Genomic DNA, 21,242 nt, shown 5'->3' on the forward strand with positions numbered 1-21,242 from the left:
GATACTTCCGCTGAACCTAGAGACACAAAACTTTAGACACAGACCCTAGAGGTGTGTACCAGTGTGGGAATACCTGCGTTGCTGCGTTACCTCACCCACAGGAAGCGGGTGCATAGGGTCGAAGTGGCGTCGGGTTTCGTCACGAAGGTTGTTGGTGCTTGGAGCTGAAGATGCTGCAGGCGGTGTGAAGGAGAAGTGTCTGGTGCGATCCAAGGGTGGATGGGAGTAGAAAAGTACCTGAAAGCAGAGGGGACAGAGTCTGGGTCACTCCGCAGTGACCAGGGTGGAACCAGGACGGAACCAGGCAATGTCGGGCGCAATCAGGTGGTTGTCGAGGAGCTTTTCTCCGCTGCCACGTGGGCTCTGGGGCATCTGCGACGTCCAGGAGCGGGTCATGAGCTGTCCTACGCAGGCTCTCACCGTCGGCGCTGTCGGCTTCAAGATCGGAGTCAACAACACTTGGCAAGAGCAATCCACGCGGGATTGGAAGATTGCTTCTCACTCTGACCAGGAGGGTCAGATCGGGTGCTCCTTTTCAGAGGAGCTGGTGCAAGTCTGGAGCAACCAGAATCGCAAGTCGGTTTTAGGTTTTCGCCGGCACAGGGGCCACAAGCCAGCTGGCAAGTGACCGGGCCAACGCGTTGAGCCAAAGAAAGCAGAAGGGCCCCACGCAGCACTCGTCGAGTGTGGAGAGGTAAGCTTCGGTGCAAAAGTGCCTCAGGGCTGGGGCTTCTCAAACCCCGGTGTACAGCTTCGAGGGTCACTCGTGGGCTGCACGGTCAGCGTCTCGTGGTCTTTTCAAGATGGCGTGCCCCACGCTTCCGGTCGCCTCCACGGGTCTCAGCTCTGCAGGGACTGTGGATCGGGCTGTAAGAAGTCAGGCAAGCTTGATCTCGTCTATCTCTGTCGCTCGAGTTCCGGCGGGAACTGCAACAAAACAGACGTCGAGGTGCTGGATGGTGCCTGTTTGCACAGGGTGGTCACTCCTTGACCACAAGGGAGATTCTTCAGTCTTCTACGTCGAGTAGGATGTCGAAGGGTCCAGAGTTTCGTTTCAAATGTTTCATCAGGATAATCTGAGTGCGTTGGCACTGCTCCCATTCTTATACCAATCTAGGGGGCTGGATTACCTGCTAGGTCCCCTCCTATGGGTGGAACCCAGGAAGGGGGTGGATACACCCCTTTCCTTTGATCCAGGCCGCGCTGGGACAGGGGCTGGTGTGCCCCAGAACCGGTTTGGCCGGATTATGCAAGGGGCAGCCTTGTGCGCCCCAGGCAGTGTCTGGTTTCTTTCAAACCTCCCCGCTACAATCCACTATCTCCTGTCTGGGGTGGTGTAACAACTCCCTGTGACAGGAAAGCCTTTTTAACAGGCCTCCTGTGCTGAGTTTCGGCCGGCAGCCGGAGGTCAAACTTGTGTCTGTGGCAGAAGCATCCATTTTGTGGATCTGAGGCTCTTTTAAAATCAACCGCGTTTTAGCAAAGTAACATGACGTCTCCCTCTAGAGGGGTGGAATGCTACCCCCGTCGCCAGGACTGGCGACGGGGTAGTATTCCAAATCGTATGACACCTTACACGACATGTTTTGATAAAGCCAAACCAAAGTTAACATATAACCGCGAGGATTATAATGCACTTAAGAGTATATGGTATGACATTATCCCGGAACAGCTTAGGGAATTGGTCCCGACAGCTGCAGACAGGCTCAGCTCATGCTAGAGCACCATCTCACATAAAACCAAGCACTCTGCCTCCAGGATTGTTAAGGCCTGCCATAGGAGTGACTGATACTTATATATGTGTCCAGTTAGGTTTAGATATAGGCATACTATATCTAAGCAAGGGGTGGTTACACCACCTTGCCCCAGCTGAGTGATCAGCCAGTTATGTCAATTTTAGATAGCCAGCCAGGGGTGGCAAAAGATATGCTGCAGCCCCTGGTAGGCCTTGGATGCATCTATGCCCTGGGCACCTATAGTGCTCTGTACAGGGGCTGATAAGGTGACCTAAGCCAATCTAGTTATGCACCTAGGGTACATGGAATCCATTTTACAGAGAGAGCAGATAGCCTGGGGCCCTGATTAGCAGGGAACCAGGCCAACTAAGTCGAAAACCAGCTAAACACAAGGAAAAAAATCTGAGGTAACCATAGTCAGGTAGCCACCTTCCTACATACACCGATGGTGACGGGAGCACATTTTTGTTCCTTAATATTATGTGAAACAGTTGTCAATTACCTGCAGCTGAACAGCGTCCCAGATGCATACATTAGCCGCGTGCATTGTTTTGGTGGTGTGAGACCGGAAATCTTTAGGCGTGGGCTAGAAGTCAATCATTAGGAGGTGCTAGACCAAGAATGCCACCGGCTTCCCTGAGATCCCAGATGTTACTTACTAGGCTGCTGTACACCACGCTAGTATTCTCATTTCTACTGTGCCCAGCCAGTTCGCTGCTACCATAAATCTTTTCCTGCGATAGAACACCCAGGCAGGGGTTGACAAGACCGTTTCGTCAGAGGTCTTCAAACTTTTGGATGCCGAGGCTCCCCTGTCAACATTTTCAGGCGTAAGGACCCCCTCCTGACAAAAATTTCTAAACCCTGTGTGAGTGACAAGAGTACCCAAGTGACTGCACGGTGAGCGATGTAACAGTGTGAGAGTAGGGTAAAAGGAGTGACTGCAGGGTGAGTGAGGTGACTATATGAATTTGGGTTCGGCTGTAAGTGCAGAGTGGGACGAATTAATGCATGGTTAGCTACCCTACCCCCCTCCTACGTGGCCTTACGTGCCGACCGTCCAGCAGGCAGGGTTGGTGGTGGGGTCGCCTTAATCGCTCGGTCGGAATTAAACTTTCAATCACTTCCCTTTCCCCCCATCCCCCCTGCTGACTTTCTGGTAGTCCGTTCTCTTTCATCCTCCCCCCCCCCCCCCCCCCCCATTACTTGCCTCTTAATGTACCGCCCTCCTCAGTCTTCGCCCTCATTCCTACCGGCATTTCAAGACCTGCTGGCCAACTTGGTGGTCAACTACGCCTCGGTTTTGGTGCTAGGGGACTTCAATTACTGGCCCTCAGACCCACATGAGTGTACGGCCTCAAAAGAATTCACAGAATCCCTTTTGTCCCTCAACTTTGTACCGCATATAACTGTCCCCACTCACTCTCACGGGCACATACTTGACCAGGTCTGGTCCCTCAACCTCCCAGTGGCTTCGGCGGCTGTTTCTCCCTGCCCCTGGTCCGACCATGCCCTCATCTCCTTCTCCATTCCCCGCAACCCGGTATCCAAAACTCCGCATGCCAAAAATACCTGGGCGCGGAATTGGAACAGACTGGATTTTCCCTCCTTGACCTCCCTGCTTCGAAACTCCACTCCCACCCTTTCTGGCTTATCATCTGCCTCTCAAGCCAAGGCCATTAACACCTGGCTGGCTGGAGGCTGTGATTCAGTGGCTCCCCTATGTCGCATTTCCATCCGTCGACCTAAGGATTCCAACAGATGGTTTAACGACCACCTGAAAGAGCTTAAACTGAGCGCCCGACGGGCGGAGAGGCAATGGAGGAAAAATTACTGTCCCGTATCAAAAACCCACTTTCTCACATCACTGGCCAAATACAAAACAGCAATCCTCGCCGCAAAAACCACCCACTTCTCAACAAAAATAACGTCTGCTGAAAATAAACCCAGGGAAATCTTTGGCATAGTGAATGACCTGGCATTCTCAGACCGAACCTCACCCCAAATCCCTCCCTCCCAGCTTCTTTGTGATCAACTCAACACCTATTTCTTGGACAAGATCGTTACCATCAAGGCCAACATTCCACCACCCTCGTCTGCTTTTGCTGATCCCTCCCCCCCCACCGTTCAATGCCTTCTCACCTCCATTCCCCCCCTCACTCAGGAATCATTTCTGGAGATACTTCCCAAAGTGAAGTCGGGGTCTCCGGCGGATGTCTGCCCGGCACGAATCCTGCTGCAAATTTACTCCTGCTGTCCTGAACCCCCCATCGCCTTCCTCAATAGCTCCCTAGCACAGGGTGTAGTGACCCCTGCGCTAAAGGCAGCCACCATAGTACCCATCTTGAAGAAACCTGGCGCGGACCCTTCCATCTCGGCCAACTACCGCCCCATCTCCCTGCTGCCCTTTCTGGGCAAGGTGATGGAACGCCACGTCACCGCGGTACTCAGCGCCCATATTGAGGCTAATGGGGGGCTGGCATCCCGCCAGGCCGGCTTCCGTCCCAGACATTCGACCGAATCGGTTGTGGTCTCAGTCTTAGACAACCTCAGAAAGGGTATGGATGATAACAAACACCAGGCACTGGTCCTCCTTGACCTTTCCGCCGCCTTTGACACGGTGGACCATACCATCTTACTTTCCTGTGTCAAGGCGGCCGGAATCGGGGGATCAGCTCTGGTTTGGCTCTCCTCCTTTCTGAGGGACCGCACCCAGGCGGTCCGGCTAGGCGACTTCACTACCACTCCTCTCCCTGTCACTTGTGGTGTTCCCCAGGGATCCTCTCTCTCTCCCTTACTTTTCAATCTTTATATCTTTCCTCTTATCTTCGCGCTCCAGCAGCTGGAGGTCACCGTGTACAATTACGCGGATGATCTAACGCTCATCTTTGACCTGTCCTCTTCTTCCCTCTCTGTCTCTAACTTCCAGTCAACAATGACATTCATCAGGGACTGGATGAACCACAACCATCTTAAGCTGAACCCGGACAAAACCGAATTTGTTCTCACCGGTGGTTCATCCAACCCCTGGAACTCCCTCTTCTGGCCCCCCTCTCTTGGTCCCGCACCCTCCCCCTCAACCACGGTCAAAACACTGGGTGTCAAAATGAATAATCGGCTCACCCTCCATTCACAAATCAGCTCCGTGGTCTCCTCTTGTTTCCTCACTCTCCGAACCATCCGCTCTGTCTCCCGCTTCTTCTCCCCTCAGGCACTTAAGATTATCATGGCCGCCCTGGTGATATCGCGGCTGGACTATGCCAACGCCCTCTATCATGGCATCCCAGCATACAGCCTGCGAAGACTCCAGACGATCCAGAACCAGGCGGCCCGGCTGGTCTATGGCCTCCCACGCTATCACCACTCCACCCCCCTTCTCAGGGAGCTTCACTGGCTTCCCGTAAAGGAACGTTCCCTTTTCAAGACCGGCTGCATGGTCTTCCAGGCCCGCCAGGGCACTGCCCCCGCCTTCATCTCTTCATTAATAAAACCTTATGTTCCTGCAAGAGAGCTCCGGTCTTCCTCTAAGTCCCTTCTTCAGATCCCACGCTTCACACGCAAAAAGTGGGGTGGGTCCAACTTTTCCACCCTGGCCCCAACATTTTGGAACTCCCTCCCTGACCATCTCCGTTCTGCTACCCAGTATCTCTCCTTTCGCAAAGATCTAAAAACTTTCCTCTTCAATCAGGCCTTCCCCGCTTAGTTCTCCATACCTTTCCCTCTTGTCTTTTCCCTCAGCTGCCGAACCCCCCACTAGCGCCAAGAAACTGCATGGTGTACGCTGCGCTCTAGAAATGTTTTAAATTAGAAATTAGTGATGGCCTTGTTTGAGTGAGCTACAGATTGAGCAGTGAGGGGGGACAGGTGAGTGAAGTGTCACATGAGTGCCGGGTGAGTAGTATGCTCGTGTGACTGCAGGGTGAGGTACAGGGTGAACAACACAAGCGCATTGTTAGTGCAGAGTGATCACTGTGAGTGCAGGGTGAGCGGGTGAATGTTGTGAGTGCATGGTGATCAGTGTGAGTGCATTGTGATCACTGTGAGTTCAGGGTGAGCGGGTGAATTGTGTGAGTGCATGGTGATCACTTTTAGTGCAGGGTGAGCGGGTGAATGGTGTGAGTGCTTTGTGATCAGTGTGAGTGCTTTGTGATCAGTGTGAGTGCTTTGTGATCAGTGTGAGTGCATTGTGATCAGTGTGAGTGCATTGTGATCAGTGTGAGTGCAGGGTGAGCGGGTGAATGGTGTGAGTGCATTGTGATCAGTGTGAGTGCATTGTGATCAGTGTGAGTGCATTGTGATCAGTGTGAGTGCATTGTGATCAGTGTGAGTGCATTGTGATCAGTGCGAGTGCATTGTGATCAGTGTGAGTGCAGGGTGAATGGTGTGAGTGCAGGGTGAATGGTGTGAGTGCATGGTGATCGCCGTGAGTGCATGGTGATCGCCGTGAGTGCATGGTGATCGCCGTGAGTGCATGGTGATCGCTGTGAGTGCATGGTGATCGCTGTGAGTGCATGGTGATCGCTGTGAGTGCATTGTGATCATTATTAGTGCATGGTGATCAGTGTGAGTGCAGGGCGAGCGTGAAAGTGAAGGCGAGAATGAGGAGTGAGTTGTCTGAATGCAGGGTGCATTCCCAGAAACTTGAAGAGTAGTGTTTCAGATATAAGTTAAACTATTGCTATAATGGCATTAATCAGGGATCGAGGGTGGAGGAAATAATGTGCCGATACAACTCATTATTTTGATGGCCCAGAAATAAGCAGTCACCTAAAGCTGTATGTTTAGCACTTATCTGTGAATACTTAGAACAGCAAAAATAAATAGAAAGCACTTTTAATTGTGTTCTAGGGCTGCCTCAATGATCCATGACTGATAATTAAAGAGAACAAAGACAGAAAAGTCACATAGCTAATTAATACATACTTTTTTATTTATAACTCTATTTAGTGTGAAGAGCAGGTCTCTGCGGGCTCTTTAAACAACACACGGCAGGCATTTTTCTTTTGGCTACCCAACTTTATATTTCTTTTCATTAAATGCATTCTCACACTACAGCAGTAAGTGTAAAAATAGAAAGGTAAGGAATGGGCAGAGTAGGACCCAAGGGGTACTGGAACCATTAAAAAAATTAAGCCTAGGTAACCAGTGAACAAAGGCATGTAATTCTGCAAATGGTCTTTAAAGACCTGTGAAAAGCTCAGGCGGCCGGAGATAAGACTCCAGACACCTCCCAGCCGAGCCCTCAGCAACGCGAGCTGCACTGCAGCAGCCCGGGCTGAGAGACACTACGGGGAAGGAGGGGGGCTGAAGCTATGGGCCTGGGCAGAAGTGTGAATGGAATGCGCGACCACCTTCCTATCACTCCACGGCCCCCCTGGGGGTCGTGCCCCACAGTTTGAAGACACCTGGTATACTTGCTTCTCAAGCTGTATATCTTGCTGTGGCTCCTCAATCAGCCAATGAGAAACCTATAAACATGCTTATACACTTGTATCCATGAAGTAGAGCTCAAATTACCAGCCATCTGATTGGCTGATTGCAATGCAGCTCGGTATACGGAGGCTTAGTTGCAGTCAGCCAATGAACTCCTTTGCTATCTCATTTTCCCATGCTGCCCCCTAGAGCCTCGTACTGGCACTGCACCAAACTCTGATTACCTCAGCAGCAGAGCTCACTCGCCAGGCCGGTCAAGTAGTCCTGAAAACTGGCTCACCCTAAAGGAAATCATCTCGCAATAGTGAGTGGGCGAGTACATTTTTCGATCCCTGGCACTACCCTCAGCTTTGTGACGGTCAGTTGAAACACTTGCATCTTATTGTGTAGGGACACCTAGTGAACTCCTGAGGTACTTAAGCTCATTGGATGAATTTCAAGGGTTTGGCATCTGACGCTAGAGAGAACACCAGTAACGATTTGATGTACTGCAGGTTCAGGTTTGCGAATTTCCTAGCATCCTCAAGAAATATCTATAGTGGAATATATATTTATAATCTATCAATGCACTTGTTGGCACACAAGTAAAGTGCCACTCAAAAAATGGTTTGCTGAAAATACGGTTGAAGGCACTTGATTTAAATAGGGACTGCAACTTTGTGTGTATACTAGGATGTCATCACAAGTGTTGCACAGTAATCAAAACATTTATGGAAGTTGCAATATTGACTGCTCATCATAACCCAGCTTTGGCATACTTGGCCTATAGAAGACCAATACAATGTAGTAGAGTGGCAAGTGTGTTTGTACATGTTTATGCTGAAGTTGTGCCCTTTAGCTTTATTTAGTTTATTAGAAGCACTTGCATCTGACTTGACAGCAACCTCTAGTAATATCTTGACGTACTGTGGCTTGTTCGAGAATTCATGCAGTTGGATCTTACTTTAGAGGGACACCTAGAAACCACTTGAGTACTGTAACTTTGTGAAAGAGTTTTCAGGCTTTAGCAATTGGACATGAGGAGTGCCTAGTAACAACTTGAGATATTGCAGGTATTGCTGATAGTAAAAATACATTGATAGATTTGACTAAAAGTCGCATTTTTTTATTGGTTTGCTCAACTGATATTGACGTTTCACTTCTTCATATCAGAATACACCTCATAAGACAATAGATCAGCACAATTCAGTCATAGGCCAACTTTATTATAACCAACTGCAGTTTAGTGACACATGCTTAGTACCTGTCAAAACCCAGTTTGCTAAGGATAATGGTTAAGGCACTTGATCTTCCCAATGACTGCTAGTACCACTGTTTATTAGTTTGTCATCAAGTATGTCCCATAGAAATAATGACATTTATTGAAAGTTGTAATATTAAACATCGTTAAAATCCATCTTAGACATATTTACTTATCCTAGCACCGTTTATTAGGGCAGCCAAAGTGTATATGTAAATGTGCATGTTGAAGCCACACTCCCTCAGCTTTGTGAAAGACATTTGAAGCTGTTGAATCCAACTTGAGACCTCTAGTAATGACACGTGACACTGCAGCCTTGTGAAAGGCCTAGTCTATTGTCTTTGCCAATGCTTGTTTCCTTTATTGTATTTGTCAGACCAGTCTCCCAAGAATCGTGTCCCTTTCACATTGTCTCTCTGTTGTTACCACAATCATAGCAGGTATGTGCAGTCCTTCAATCCAGGCTGTCACTGAGTAGATGTACTTGCGTTGGTGTAGCACTGCTGATGGACAGCTCAACAGGGCACTTGCAGATATTAAGGTGGCTTTTCACCTCCAGACAATGTTTCTATGTAGTGCTGCTAAGGGATATATATGTTAAAATGGAAAGAAACAATAGCAAGCAATGTGGTAATCCTGAATATCAGACTTTACTATGTTGGTCCTTACCCTGCATACCTTCTCCCTGCGGGCATTACAACGCATTGACCTTTAGAACGCCCAATACCACACAGGGCATCACAACGCATGCCTTTACCCCACAAAGTTGTTGTAATCTCTGATATTCATATATATGCCTCAAACCGACATGTACCTCTGCTCGCTCCAGAACCCTAAAAAAAAACCTTACCTCCCTTTACCTGAACCCTAGAAACCTGCCCTGGAACCCTATGAACCCTTTACGTTCCTCTGCACCCTAAAAAAACTCTCATCTCTACATGCCCCTGAGTTCTAAAGAAAAAAAAAATCCTTACCTTTCTTTACTTCTACCTGCCCCTGATTCTTTAAAAAACCCTACTTCCGTTTACCTTTACTCCCAAACACAAAAAATCCCTTACTTCTCTTTACCTCCCCTAACTTCCCAAAAACACAATACCTTCAGTTTTCCTCTACTATCCCCTCCCCATAAAAATAATTTCATATTTGTCATAAAAAATATACCCACCTCCATAGTAAAGTACCAACAAAAAGGGGCCTTTGTGCTACTTACTTGCGTGGTAACGTCATGCGAAGTAACGTCCTGTAAGGTAAAAACAGCATACTGGAAATCGTATTTGTCATGTCCTGCATTGCACACCTTTTGCATGGCACATTCATACTCTGGCCTTTTGCTTCAGACAGTTTGAAGAGTGGAAGGAAAGTGTAATTGGGGCTTAGTAGCTGGTACAGGAGGTAGATAGAATGAAGCAACCTAGGAACCTAGTGATCCTTGTTGCAAATGTAGATAAACAGCGAAAGTGTGATTCCGAATTAATGTCTTGCAGTAGGCAAAATGAGTCGCATGTGTTTTTTAGAAGAACGCTCACTCACCAACCTAGTTGTTGGCATGCTTCATCATAGGGTTCCCACCCGAGGGGCCGAGTGCCTCTTGGGTGTGCTACGACGCCTGATTACAGCAGAGCAGGTTTTTGACTGAAAAGTGAAGAGTGAGTGAACAGTAACACTGTGGATATTAAGATTGCCTTTACTTAACCTAAATCATTTTTAATGATGGGGAAAGTCGGGCAAGATTAAAAGAGGTGAAAGTGGATGTCTTTATGGGTTAAATTGACCAATGACATCCCTATGTGAAATTTGTGATAGTTGCCTCGATCCACGCCTCTAGAATCCCAGGTTTGGAGGTGACCACCGCTATATTCATCTTCAGTGTGGCCACTTCGGACTGAAACTCAGCAATGGCGCCCTCTGCCACTCAAACCATGTCCGACACTTTCCTAAGGTCAGCACTGAGGAGATTAACTTCTAGCTCCACTTTCTCTATTTCCCCTTAAGAGCCACTCTGGACTGCTGTATGGCTGCAAGCACCTCCGCACGGGACAACTCTTCAGCCAATCTACCCTGACCAGGATCCTCCCTCTGACCAGCCTGACCTATCTGCTGCTGTGGGAAGGGGGTCGCGGTGGTGTACTGCTCCATAGTATTCCGCTCGGGCAGCCGGCTGCTTATTTATCTCCATGGGGAACCCCACATGCACCCTACACCAGTGAATGGGCCAGGCGCTCAGCATGTTCCCCGTTCGACCCAGACACAGTAGGATCTACTTGTGCGCCACCTCAACCCCCAAACCCTGTCGCAGTGATATGAGGAACAAAGCTGCCACGTCCAATATAAGAGAGGCAACACATGGGATCAAGTGCACCAAGGGCCACAGTGGCACTCACGCACAAGGCATCGGGGACTGTATCTCCAGGGTGCAGCTGGCAGACTGGGAGCCTTCACCAGCGACCCCAATGTCTGTTTATGCGTGCCCCGGGGGAAGGGGTGGAGGGGGGTGAGAATCAGGGCATCACTGAACGATCTCTCCTACCAATCACAGTTTCGCCCCTCCCACCCAACCCCCGTCCGCTCAGTCCACCAGTTGAGCCTCTGTAACACACCAGGGACACCCAAGTCACAGCAGGAAGTTCCCAGGCCCCCGCCACGCTCCACAAAATCGGGTCACAGCCAGTACTCCAGCACTCCTCAGGCACCTTGCACAGGGAGGCCAACAGTCACTGAGGGTGAGGGAATGAGGCTGGGCGATCACGCCGACCAAGCCTACCTCGTAAGCTGTCCTCCACACGCCGACAAGTCTCCAGATGGGTAGGATCTCTGGTGCAGCCACATGGACGACACGGAAGCCCCAAGCCTTGAGGGTGGCTCCCCAGGCTGCAGCATTCGTACTGTGTCCTCCTGCTCCCCAGGCTGTAGCGCTTTTATTAGGCCCGCCACGGGCTGCACCACACCAGTCCCGGTATCCACCTTGTGCTCCCACAGTGCACACAGCCTCCTCACCGGCCGGGAACTGGTCCGGGCTGTGTGCCACTCACTGGGAGGGGCGAGTGGGACAGAGGAACAACCGCACGAGTCAACTTGACTCATCCTTGGGCCCCCTATTTTTACTCTAAACTGTCTTTTCCACCAAGCTTGAGACTCTCTTCCTGCTTATGACCTAATTCCTCCTTTCTGGTTTCCTACCTATCTTCTTGAAAAACCTTCTACCTTGTGGCAGCACCTCACTTTCACCATATCCACTAAACCAGGCCATTCCTTCTTAAGGCCTCCTACCATCATTCAGGTTCCGCCGCCAACCTCCTAATTGACATGTTCCTCTCTTTCCTGGGCTCACATGTCCCCTGTGAACCGAACAACACATCTCCAAAACACACTCCTTGTCTACTAGAATTACCTTCTTTGCCCATCCAGCAACAGCCTGATGGCCTTTCTTTTTAAATATATCTTGCGACAGAGCAACTTCTGTTTTCTTTAATTTCTTGAATAGTAAAGCTCTAAGCTTAGATGTTATATATTACTGTATTTATCAGGTTAGAAAATGAAACTCCGTGAAATGGAGAATGATTATATGAAATATTTAAGTACTCGAAGCTTAACCCCTTCACTGCGGCGGCTATTCCGCCGCAGTGTTAAGGGGGCGGGTGGCCGCATGCTGGTGACGGAACCGCTCCGTCACCAGCCTCGGTTGAGCTGTGCTCATGACGGAGCTGTTCCGTCATGGCCCGTCCCGCTCAGTAGAACGCTCAGCGCAGGCGCGGAATTCGCGCAGCGCAGGCGTTCCGAGCGGGCCATGACGGAACCGCTCCTTCATCAGCACAGTGCACCCGCAGCTGATGACGGAGCGGTTCCGTCATCAGCGTCCAAGGGGTTAAAGACCCTGCCCTGATCTTGTACCCAATTTGCACAATTCATGCACCATAACTGATTGTGGATGCAAATAGTCATAAGTAAGTAAGGAAGTAGTTTGAGGAGGTTATGATATATTGTGTTGGTTAGTGAAAGTAATTTGCGTTTGCTCCAAAATTAAATGATGTTCTAGGACCACAGAAAGCCTTTTTTTCTGATAGAAATAAACTGAACTAATCTTGCAGCTTTTGTCCTGGTCGAAGAAGAAAGTGGTTTTCTGAAGGGAGTGGTAAAAAGCATTAATGCAAAGGTCTCATATTCCAGTGGGCACTAATCTGTTGTGGAAATATGGCGGCCTGAAAACTACTTTTTAGGTTTCGCCTGTCGAAAGCTGCGCAAGCAGCTTTTCGCGCAGGCGAAATCCTTTGTTTTGCAGTATGTGGGCTTTGTCCCGCCTCAGTCTTCCATTGGCTAGCTCCATAAATGGAGGCTAGCCATTGGAAGACCGAGGCGCCCGTCATTCTGTGAGGCGACTCGTGGGCGCTCCTGAGATTTTTTTCTCATCCAGCCCCTTTGTGACGTCATTCCGGCGGTGGGCGGATGTTGGTTTTTTTTTTTTTGTATCGGCATGTTGGTTTCATTTCCAACGTGCGCCTTGCAGGGGTGGGCTGCGCGATTGAGTTGCTAGCAGGTAAGCGGCATATTTTACTCATGTTCCCGCCCCCCCTCCCGCTGTCCGTGTGCCCGTCCCCCTCCCGCTGTCTGTGTGCCGTCCCCCCCCCCTCCTGCTGTCCGTGAGCCCGTCCCCCCTCCCGCTGTCCGTGAGCCCGTCCCCCCCTCCCGCTGTCCACTCTCGTTTCTATTTCTTTCATCCCACGGTCAGGCGGGTCCGAAACAACACCCCCTCTGCCCACATCCTAGTCGGATCTCCCACCCGTCCATCATTCTCTAGAAAGCTTGCTTGCGGCCTGACAGAAAGCCTGATGACATGGTGGCGCTCTACGATAAAACCCGGAAAGACGAAAATGGGTCATTCGAGGCATGCTACGAATTCAATCAATGGAAGTGCAGCGGTATTCTCGTTTAAATAACCCGCACTGCAAGAGAAAAACAAAGCACACCGTTTCATAATGCCGTAACTGGTTCAAACAATGTGTACATCCAAACACACGTGAACAAACCCTTTTAAAGCAGAAAACCTGGGTACTCTTAAAGCACACAAGGGTCTAAAAAACAGTTCCGGGAACTAAGCAAGGCCGCCACAAATCTATGTATTTCAGTTTGCATATCACTATTTATATGGTAGACTGTCACTCTAAAGTGCAATACTGTTTTTTTTTTTTTTTTCAAAACGGGAAAATCAGCCGTTCATTAGGAAATTTGCATAATGTTTCACTTTCGCAGCTCACAATCTAAATGTAGCGCTATGTTACCAGCTCAGGCGCTGGCCGCAGCCTGTACTGACCTGCTGCACAGCCGAGAGCCACTGGGGCAATAAAATAAGCACAGGCAGCAGTTACCTCTCTCACCTCTGCCCCCAGCATAGAAACAAACCTTTGACAAATAACACGTTAATAAACAAGGAGGGCAGATGAGGCCATGTGCATCCTTTGAGCTGTTCTAGCTGCAGAGTAATGGCCCGCGCGGGCGCCCCGCATCACTTGGGCTGTGTTGTACCCCCATAACTAGGAGTGGAAATGCAATAGGTCTCGCATTTGCGAGAGATTAAGCTATTGGCATTGTAAATGACAATGCCATTTATTTATCTGCTTTCAAAACCAACACATTAATAAAAACATCATTTACAATGCCAATAGCTCTAACTTTCCCAAAGACGAAACCATTGCATTGTAAATGCTTGTTTCAATTTGAGTGCAAATCTGCCAGGCGGTAGCTGATAATAGGGAAGACCTGAGTCTGTTTGTTTAAAGCCAGCTAATTCTAACAAGAAATGTTCTAACTTTAATGCAAGAATATTGTAAATTGCTATTTGTTTTGTTATCTTACAGCAACACAGAAAAGTGTTAGATAAAGGCAAACCGGATGATGTGATGCCAGCCATTAAAGGTGCACCGGTGAGTAAATTGTGCCTTTAAGAGGTCTGTTCAAAGTAGCGGGTAACAGAATAAGCACGTGGCATTCAAACTTGCATTGTGTGTGCCTCTCCTGGATTGTGTTATTTCCTTAAGAGTGCTAATAGATTCTTTTTACACTGCGATGGAACTTTCTTGCACATTCCTATGCTTAACTCCCCAAATCTTTCACTGTTCTTGCTTCCTTGTAAATCACAGTATTCTACCTCACCATTTGTATGTAATTTCTTCTCCACCCTGCCTTCATGCTTCTATTCTATTTCTCTTTAGCAATAAATGGCATGTTGGTTTGTTTTACATGATGTAATTAGGTCCGTATACCTAGCTTAATAATACAGGATGCAAGTGTCCCAGAGACTATACGTGCTTCCTACCACCGTACCCTTCCGATATGTTCAGTGCAGGTTTAGGAGCAGTTATGTGCCACAAGACATCACTGTTGTACTTTTGCTACCAGATCTGATTTAAATAGAAATGTTACAAGGAACCCGTAAGTTACAGCAGAAATGCCAATTTTAATAATCTCACTATATTTTGGTCATGTAAAGATTATCCCGCATGGAATGTGCAATGTTTTTTTTTCTGTTTAAAAATAATTTTACTGCCGTCTTCCAAAACTAGATATTAAAATACGCTTATTTCATCACTTTTTCTGGAGTCCAACTCGCTCCTTTTTTTTTTTTTTCCTCTGTTTTGACTGATACATGTCCTGGTGTGGAGAAAACAAGTATCACACAAGCCCAGTGAGTGTGGCAAGTCACTACCCCTTGCTGAAGACTGTATGTTATATAGACAAAATAAGTGACAGGAAAACCTAGTCCCTATGCCACCGTACATTCGTTTGATTATAGTTCCTTTCGTAGCAGTTCTGCATAGCAGGGGGTGATATTAGATCGTCCCTTGTTGGCATAGAGAGCATTTTCATTCTAGTAAATTGAGAATGCACAGTTCAGCATCTGCAGAGTCACAGAACAAACTTTGTTATGGAGTATTTATAATGTAACAGCAGAAACATCACACCATTTTATATGTGAGAAGGGAGGCAAGCTCATAGTTATATTCCATTGTCTTTTTCCTGATTTCACTTTGCTTAAGATTAAAAGATAATTACGTTTTTTCCTTACACCTCCACCTTTCTCTTCAAAGGGAGCCTGTTGTCCTGTGGTTTGGGCCAAATGACAGTTTGTGGCTTTCTCCTCTGTAATCACTTCTTTCCTCCTCTGTAATCACTCATTGTGTTTTTGTTTAGGAACGTTTGCCCACAGTACCCTTAGCTGGCATGTACAACAAGTCAGGTGGCAAAGTCCGGCTCACCTTTAAATTGGAACAAGATCAGCTTTGGATCGGAACAAAAGGTGAATGAACAGGGCATGGCAGCAGTTGATAAATGGGACTCTAAAATATATGTTTCTTTCTGATCATGGGTGCCTATCTGTGAGGCATGGTGAAGGAAATGGTTGTCTGGGAATGTAGTGTTATGGATGGTGTAACAATACCGCAGACTATTAGCAACGCGGGGACCCAGGCATAGATCGGTCTGACATTTGCCTTTACCTAAGTGATGCTTCAGGCATTGCCCCTAAATGTTATTCCTCTTAAACTTCAACCAATCGAATACATTGTATTTATCATTCAAAAGACTAAATATTCTCAGTCTTTTATGTTTGTCCTTCCGTATACCAGGCATTCCTTTACAGCTGTATCTGTAGCCTGCTTCAATGTCAACATTAAGCCAAAAAGTTTGATAACTATTAGTATTCTCATCTTTGGATATTCTGACATCTTAAACTGCATAGTTGCCTCTTCGAATGAAGTTCTTTTCTATAGAGAACCTTTAAAGAACCATGAGGTATTGGTTTGTTCATATTAATGCACTAATTATTTCGAAGTACTTTGCCTGCATTAACCTTGATTTTCTGACATTCTTGTGAACTTCAGTTTGTGTAGAGCACATTCTTTTTCTCAGTGGCTCAACAGTCCTGCACTCTCATTCCTCTTACAATTCGGCCATTTATAGGGATAACTGGGTAGTTTCTTAAATTAATTAGAAGTTGAGCCATGGTGCTCCAATGAGTCACAGAGACATCCAGAGGCACAAGTGGTGGCTGTGCCTGTGTCCACACCACTGTTGTTAGGACAGTGCAGGGTTCACTGGAGCAGTTCCAACATTTGCTGCTCTCACACAAGTTTGAATTCTGAAAATTTTGCAAATGACGTAAGCGTTTTTGGTTGCTGTTAGAAGCGCAAAGAGATTTTATTTCAAATGGACACTCGTGTCCACTCTGTGGTGTGCTTGGAAGTCTACCATAATGTACTGTCATTGCAACACAGATTTCAGCCTACTGGCTAAGACCAGCTACTCAAGGGAAAAGAAATATTGTGACTGTATCACGTGGCTAGTTTGCTATTAAACACGGATACCTCATTTCTGAGACTAGGAGTTTGTTGATGGGACTCATACCAAAAATATAAAGCACAATAGAAAAACTGTACCATTACCGATAGGTAGAATTTCTACAGTGTATACAAAGCAAATGTAAAACACATAACATTATTGGATGTATTTATAATTTTATAATGTTAATCCTGGTTCTGGAGCATATTGTTCAATTTTTCATAGAGAAAAAAACAAGTGTAATTACATATATAATCTTTCCATCATGGCGGATTCCCAAATCTTGGTTATTAATTTGGATGCTGACCGATTTTTGATAAAGAGCAGGCAGCCTATACTGTGACTGTGATGGGTAGGTTGGGATTAAGCCCCATTAATATAGGGGACTTGAGCTGTCTACGAGGCTCAAAACTCTCCAATGTTTTTCAGTGATAGACTGCTTCCCTTATTTAATATCCTAGTGATCCAAAACATGGAGCACCCCTTTTCACATAATATTTTCTTGGTTATGGATCCTCATCTTTAGATAATAAATACTGCAGAAACAACTAGCATTAATTAGAAATTGGTCAAAACACTGGTATTGGCAAACATTGATAATTTAATACGCCTCTGACAGAACATTAAGCAGATGATTGGCATAAATAATAATCAACAATAGAGTGGTTTTCCAAGGTTTTGGGATTTAAATTTGATCTAGGTTAGACAAGAAATGTACTGCAGCAGTGAGTTTTATACATCTTTATCATCACAGAATTTCTTTTTTGAGGCATATTGGCCCCAAGTAAAAATTGTCAAATTTGGTAGATACAAAGACTTCTTATTAATTTAACTATTAGGCGAGGAGTAATTGTCTGGATGAACTTAAAGGCTGGGCCGCACCTGACTGTTTTTATTTTGCTTTACTTTTGAGCTTTGGCTTAATTCATGCACATTGTTGCACTATGTTTCCGATTGGACATCTCTTCCATGAAGCAATGCTGGCTCCTTTTATAAAAGAGAAAACTCATTATTTCAGTTTACCCTACTTAAGTGTTGGTTTAATAAAAAGTATTTTAAGTCGTTCATACGATATAACTGAACTTGGTACAAAATCAGCAAAAATGCAAGCCCAAATGTGGATATTTTACACTCCCTGAAATTCGCATTTATTGGATTTATGATCATGTGGACTGCGACTTAAGACAGCTGGAGAGTTTTTGTGTGACATGATGATATTGTTGGACGTGTACCCCACAATGAGATCCCCAGGCTTTACTACACCACAGTTACTAATGCCCTAATGGGAACTGTTAATGTCAAGACAAGTTATTATTCCACTTTAGGAGATACATTATTTAACCATGATAATTGCTTCAAATAAAGGGATTTCAAAGTTACAACTAGTTATGTTGGGATATTGGCAATATCTCAGAAGGTGGAGAAGTCCTATATGAAAAACGATGCTCTGGTCTTTCATAGGCTGTCTTCTTGGGAACAGGTGACCAAAACTATGCATGGCACTCCGATTCCAGCTAGGTCATTAAGGTCTTGTCACTGTATCAAATATAGAGTGGTGTAAGAAAGTTGATCATATAGCTTCGGACCAGTCAGTAAATAAAAGCTGCTGGGTGACTGGACTTGTATGTTCGTCCACCTCTCCTATTGTTATGGGAAGAAGCCTTAAAGAAAATCTCAGATGTTTTAGAATTCAAACTACCCAGTATAATCATATTTTTCATATTTGTTATATGAAATGATGTGCAGGATACGGGTGTGGGGGGTTACATTTATCTAATTTAGGTTCCGATAACAGTTGCTGGACATCTCGTAATACATTATTAGTGTTTGAAGGGCATCCTCCTACTACAACAAAAGGGGTGCGGAGACTCTGACTGCACTGAATAATTGAGGTATTGGCCAAACGGGCAGAAAAGAAAATATAAAAGGATGTGGGCTCACGAGGATGATTATGAAACCACAGATGACACTGTGTGACACGTTGAGTGTGGATATATAACCTGGACATTAACACATTAATCTCTTAGACAGCTTAGTAAGTTAGCTATCTATTTGTGAACGTTTGTGTATTTTTATAGTCTTCTGATCGAACTATAAGTGGGACATATACTGCAATATGCTTGATTTTCTGATCCCTGCTAGACATAATAGGTCTTTGCTCAATAGAAAGCAGAGGATGTGGTATCCTACCCCATAATTGCAGGCCTCGTAACTACATTCCATCTTTACCTTTGGTGTTTTACCAGCAGCCTATTTAAGAGGAGGGTGATGTGAGGGGGACAGGGACAGGGTATCCGATGTTCTCAGAGAATGGTGTGTTCCACAGCGGAAGGGCTAACTATGCATGACTGCTTTTAGTCGGTTGTTGTTGTGATCCAACCATGAGTGGTAGCAAAACTTCGAGTGGTATCATTCTTAGCCTGTCTTCCATACTGTCAAAACCTATTCACAATGCATCCATCATATCTTTTGGGGGGGAGGCATCTCACGGTCTTAATTCCAAGGGGTAATCTTTACCAGTTAATGTGGTACCTGGCTTAATGACTTGTTGTATCCAAAGTATGACAGGAGAAGGAGATACACTTAAGGATTAAGTTTAATCAGGAAACTCAAGTACAGCATAAGATCTATCAGAGTGCACATCCAAGAAGCTCTCATGGAGGAAGGTAAAAAAATTGAAAGATCAATGATGAGCATCTGAAGTCTGATGAGATCTGTTTAAAATTAAACAAAAAAGGTCTCTGTTTCCAGATACCTAAGAGCCTTGCTAAAAAATTCAGCCAGCACACACTGGGGTTGACTGTGAGAATTATGTTTAATGTGTATAAAAAAGGAAAAATTGTTCCTTTTTTTAGGTGTCCCCTCACTCACCGGGGTTGCCCCACGGTGACATGCTTCATCATTGGGGCCATCCCAGTCCTCTACGGGCTGGGGCGTGCTACGACTTGCGAAGTTACGTAGGAGCACTTTTAAGGACTATGTGTGGTGCATGTGTATTTGTGGGGAGTGGACTATGTGATGTAGGTTAAAAATACCTGCCCAGTAGGTTTTCAATAAACTTTATTCTGACCTCTAGGTGGTAACATTAAAAACGGGGTGGGGAGATAGGCTGCCCTAAACTTAATGTGTCCAGATGTACCTATCAACTCCTAAGTCGACATGTTTCGTGCATACCCCAAGCACTTCTTCGGGACTACACAGGGACCAGCCCTGTGTTCGCCACTCCTTAGCTCTTTCAATGAGATTTTATAGAAATTGACTTTCAACTGCAGCAAACTCTACTAAGTGCATGCAATAATACCTACGTATTTTGTTCCAAAAAACACGTGGTTCTTTTCAAGAGACCTAACTGGGCCCCATGGAGTCGGAGGGGTATCGGTATCCTAGCAACTTTGTGCTCCGGATACCTCCTGCATTTAGGCACCTACTTGTGTCCCTCCGGTCCGGATGGACACAAGTAGGTGCCTAAATGCAGGAGGTATCCGGAGCACAAAGTTGCTAGGATACCGATACCCCTCCGACTCCATGGGGCCCAGTTAGGTCTCTTGAAAAGAACCACGTGTTTTTTGGAACAAAATACGTAGGTATTATTGCATGCACTTAGTAGAGTTTGCTGCAGTTGAAAGTCAATTTCTATAAAATCTCATTGAAAGAGCTAAGGAGTGGCGAACACAGGGCTGGTCCCTGTGTAGTCCCGAAGAAGTGCTTGGGGTATGCACGAAACATGTCGACTTAGGAGTTGATAGGTACATCTGGACACATTAAGTTTAGGGCAGCCTATCTCCCCACCCCGTTTTTAATGTTACCACCTAGAGGTCAGAATAAAGTTTATTGAAAACCTACTGGGCAGGTATTTTTAACCTACATCACATAGTCCACTCCCCACAAATACACATGCACCACACATAGTCCTTAAAAGTGCTCCTACGTAACTTCGCAAGTCGTAGCACGCCCCAGCCCGTAGAGGACTGGGATGGCCCCAATGATGAAGCATGTCACCGTGGGGCAACCCCGGTGAGTGAGGGGACACCTAAAAAAAGGAACAATTTTTCCTTTTTTATACACATTAAACATAATTCTCACAGTCAACCCCAGTGTGTGCTGGCTGAATTTTTTAGCAAGGCTCTTAGGTATCTGGAAACAGAGACCTTTTTTGTTTGACTTAATTCTTGGAGGGCGAGCCTAGCTAATAATCCTCTAACTCCCTTTCTTATTTGTTGATCTGTTTAAAATTGAAATTTTGGGCGTAGGTTCGTAGATAATGCTGACTTATCCCATCCTCGTCGCCAATTTATGTTGTATCCAAAGTATGACAGGAGAAGGAGATAAACTTAAGGATTAAGTTTAATCAGGAAACTCAAGTACAGCATAAGATCTATCAGAGTGCACATCCAAGAAGCTCCAGTCTTCAACTGAAGATCAGGAGTAGAACATTCCACAATAACCTACCAACCCAGGTGCTAGGATGCAAATACATGAAACAGCATGAGCAATGAAGAAAGATA

The 21,242-nt window shown here is 46.2% G+C and overlaps 1 protein-coding gene across 2 annotated transcripts in view; it reads left to right on the forward strand.

Moving 5' to 3' along the window:
• UBFD1 (ubiquitin family domain containing 1) overlaps positions 1-21,242 on the forward strand; it is a 62,724-nt gene that overhangs the window by 23,373 nt on the left and 18,109 nt on the right. For both annotated transcript variants that reach the window (XM_086940448.1, XM_086940447.1), the window contains exons 4-5: positions 14,259-14,324; positions 15,592-15,697. In XM_086940448.1, coding sequence (XP_086796574.1) covers positions 14,259-14,324; positions 15,592-15,697 — 172 coding nt within the window. The remainder of the gene's footprint in view (positions 1-14,258; positions 14,325-15,591; positions 15,698-21,242) is intronic.

The sequence above is a fragment of the Lissotriton vulgaris genome, chromosome 10 (genome assembly GCF_964263255.1).
Source record: "Lissotriton vulgaris chromosome 10, aLisVul1.2, whole genome shotgun sequence".
Taxonomy (NCBI): domain Eukaryota; kingdom Metazoa; phylum Chordata; class Amphibia; order Caudata; family Salamandridae; genus Lissotriton; species Lissotriton vulgaris.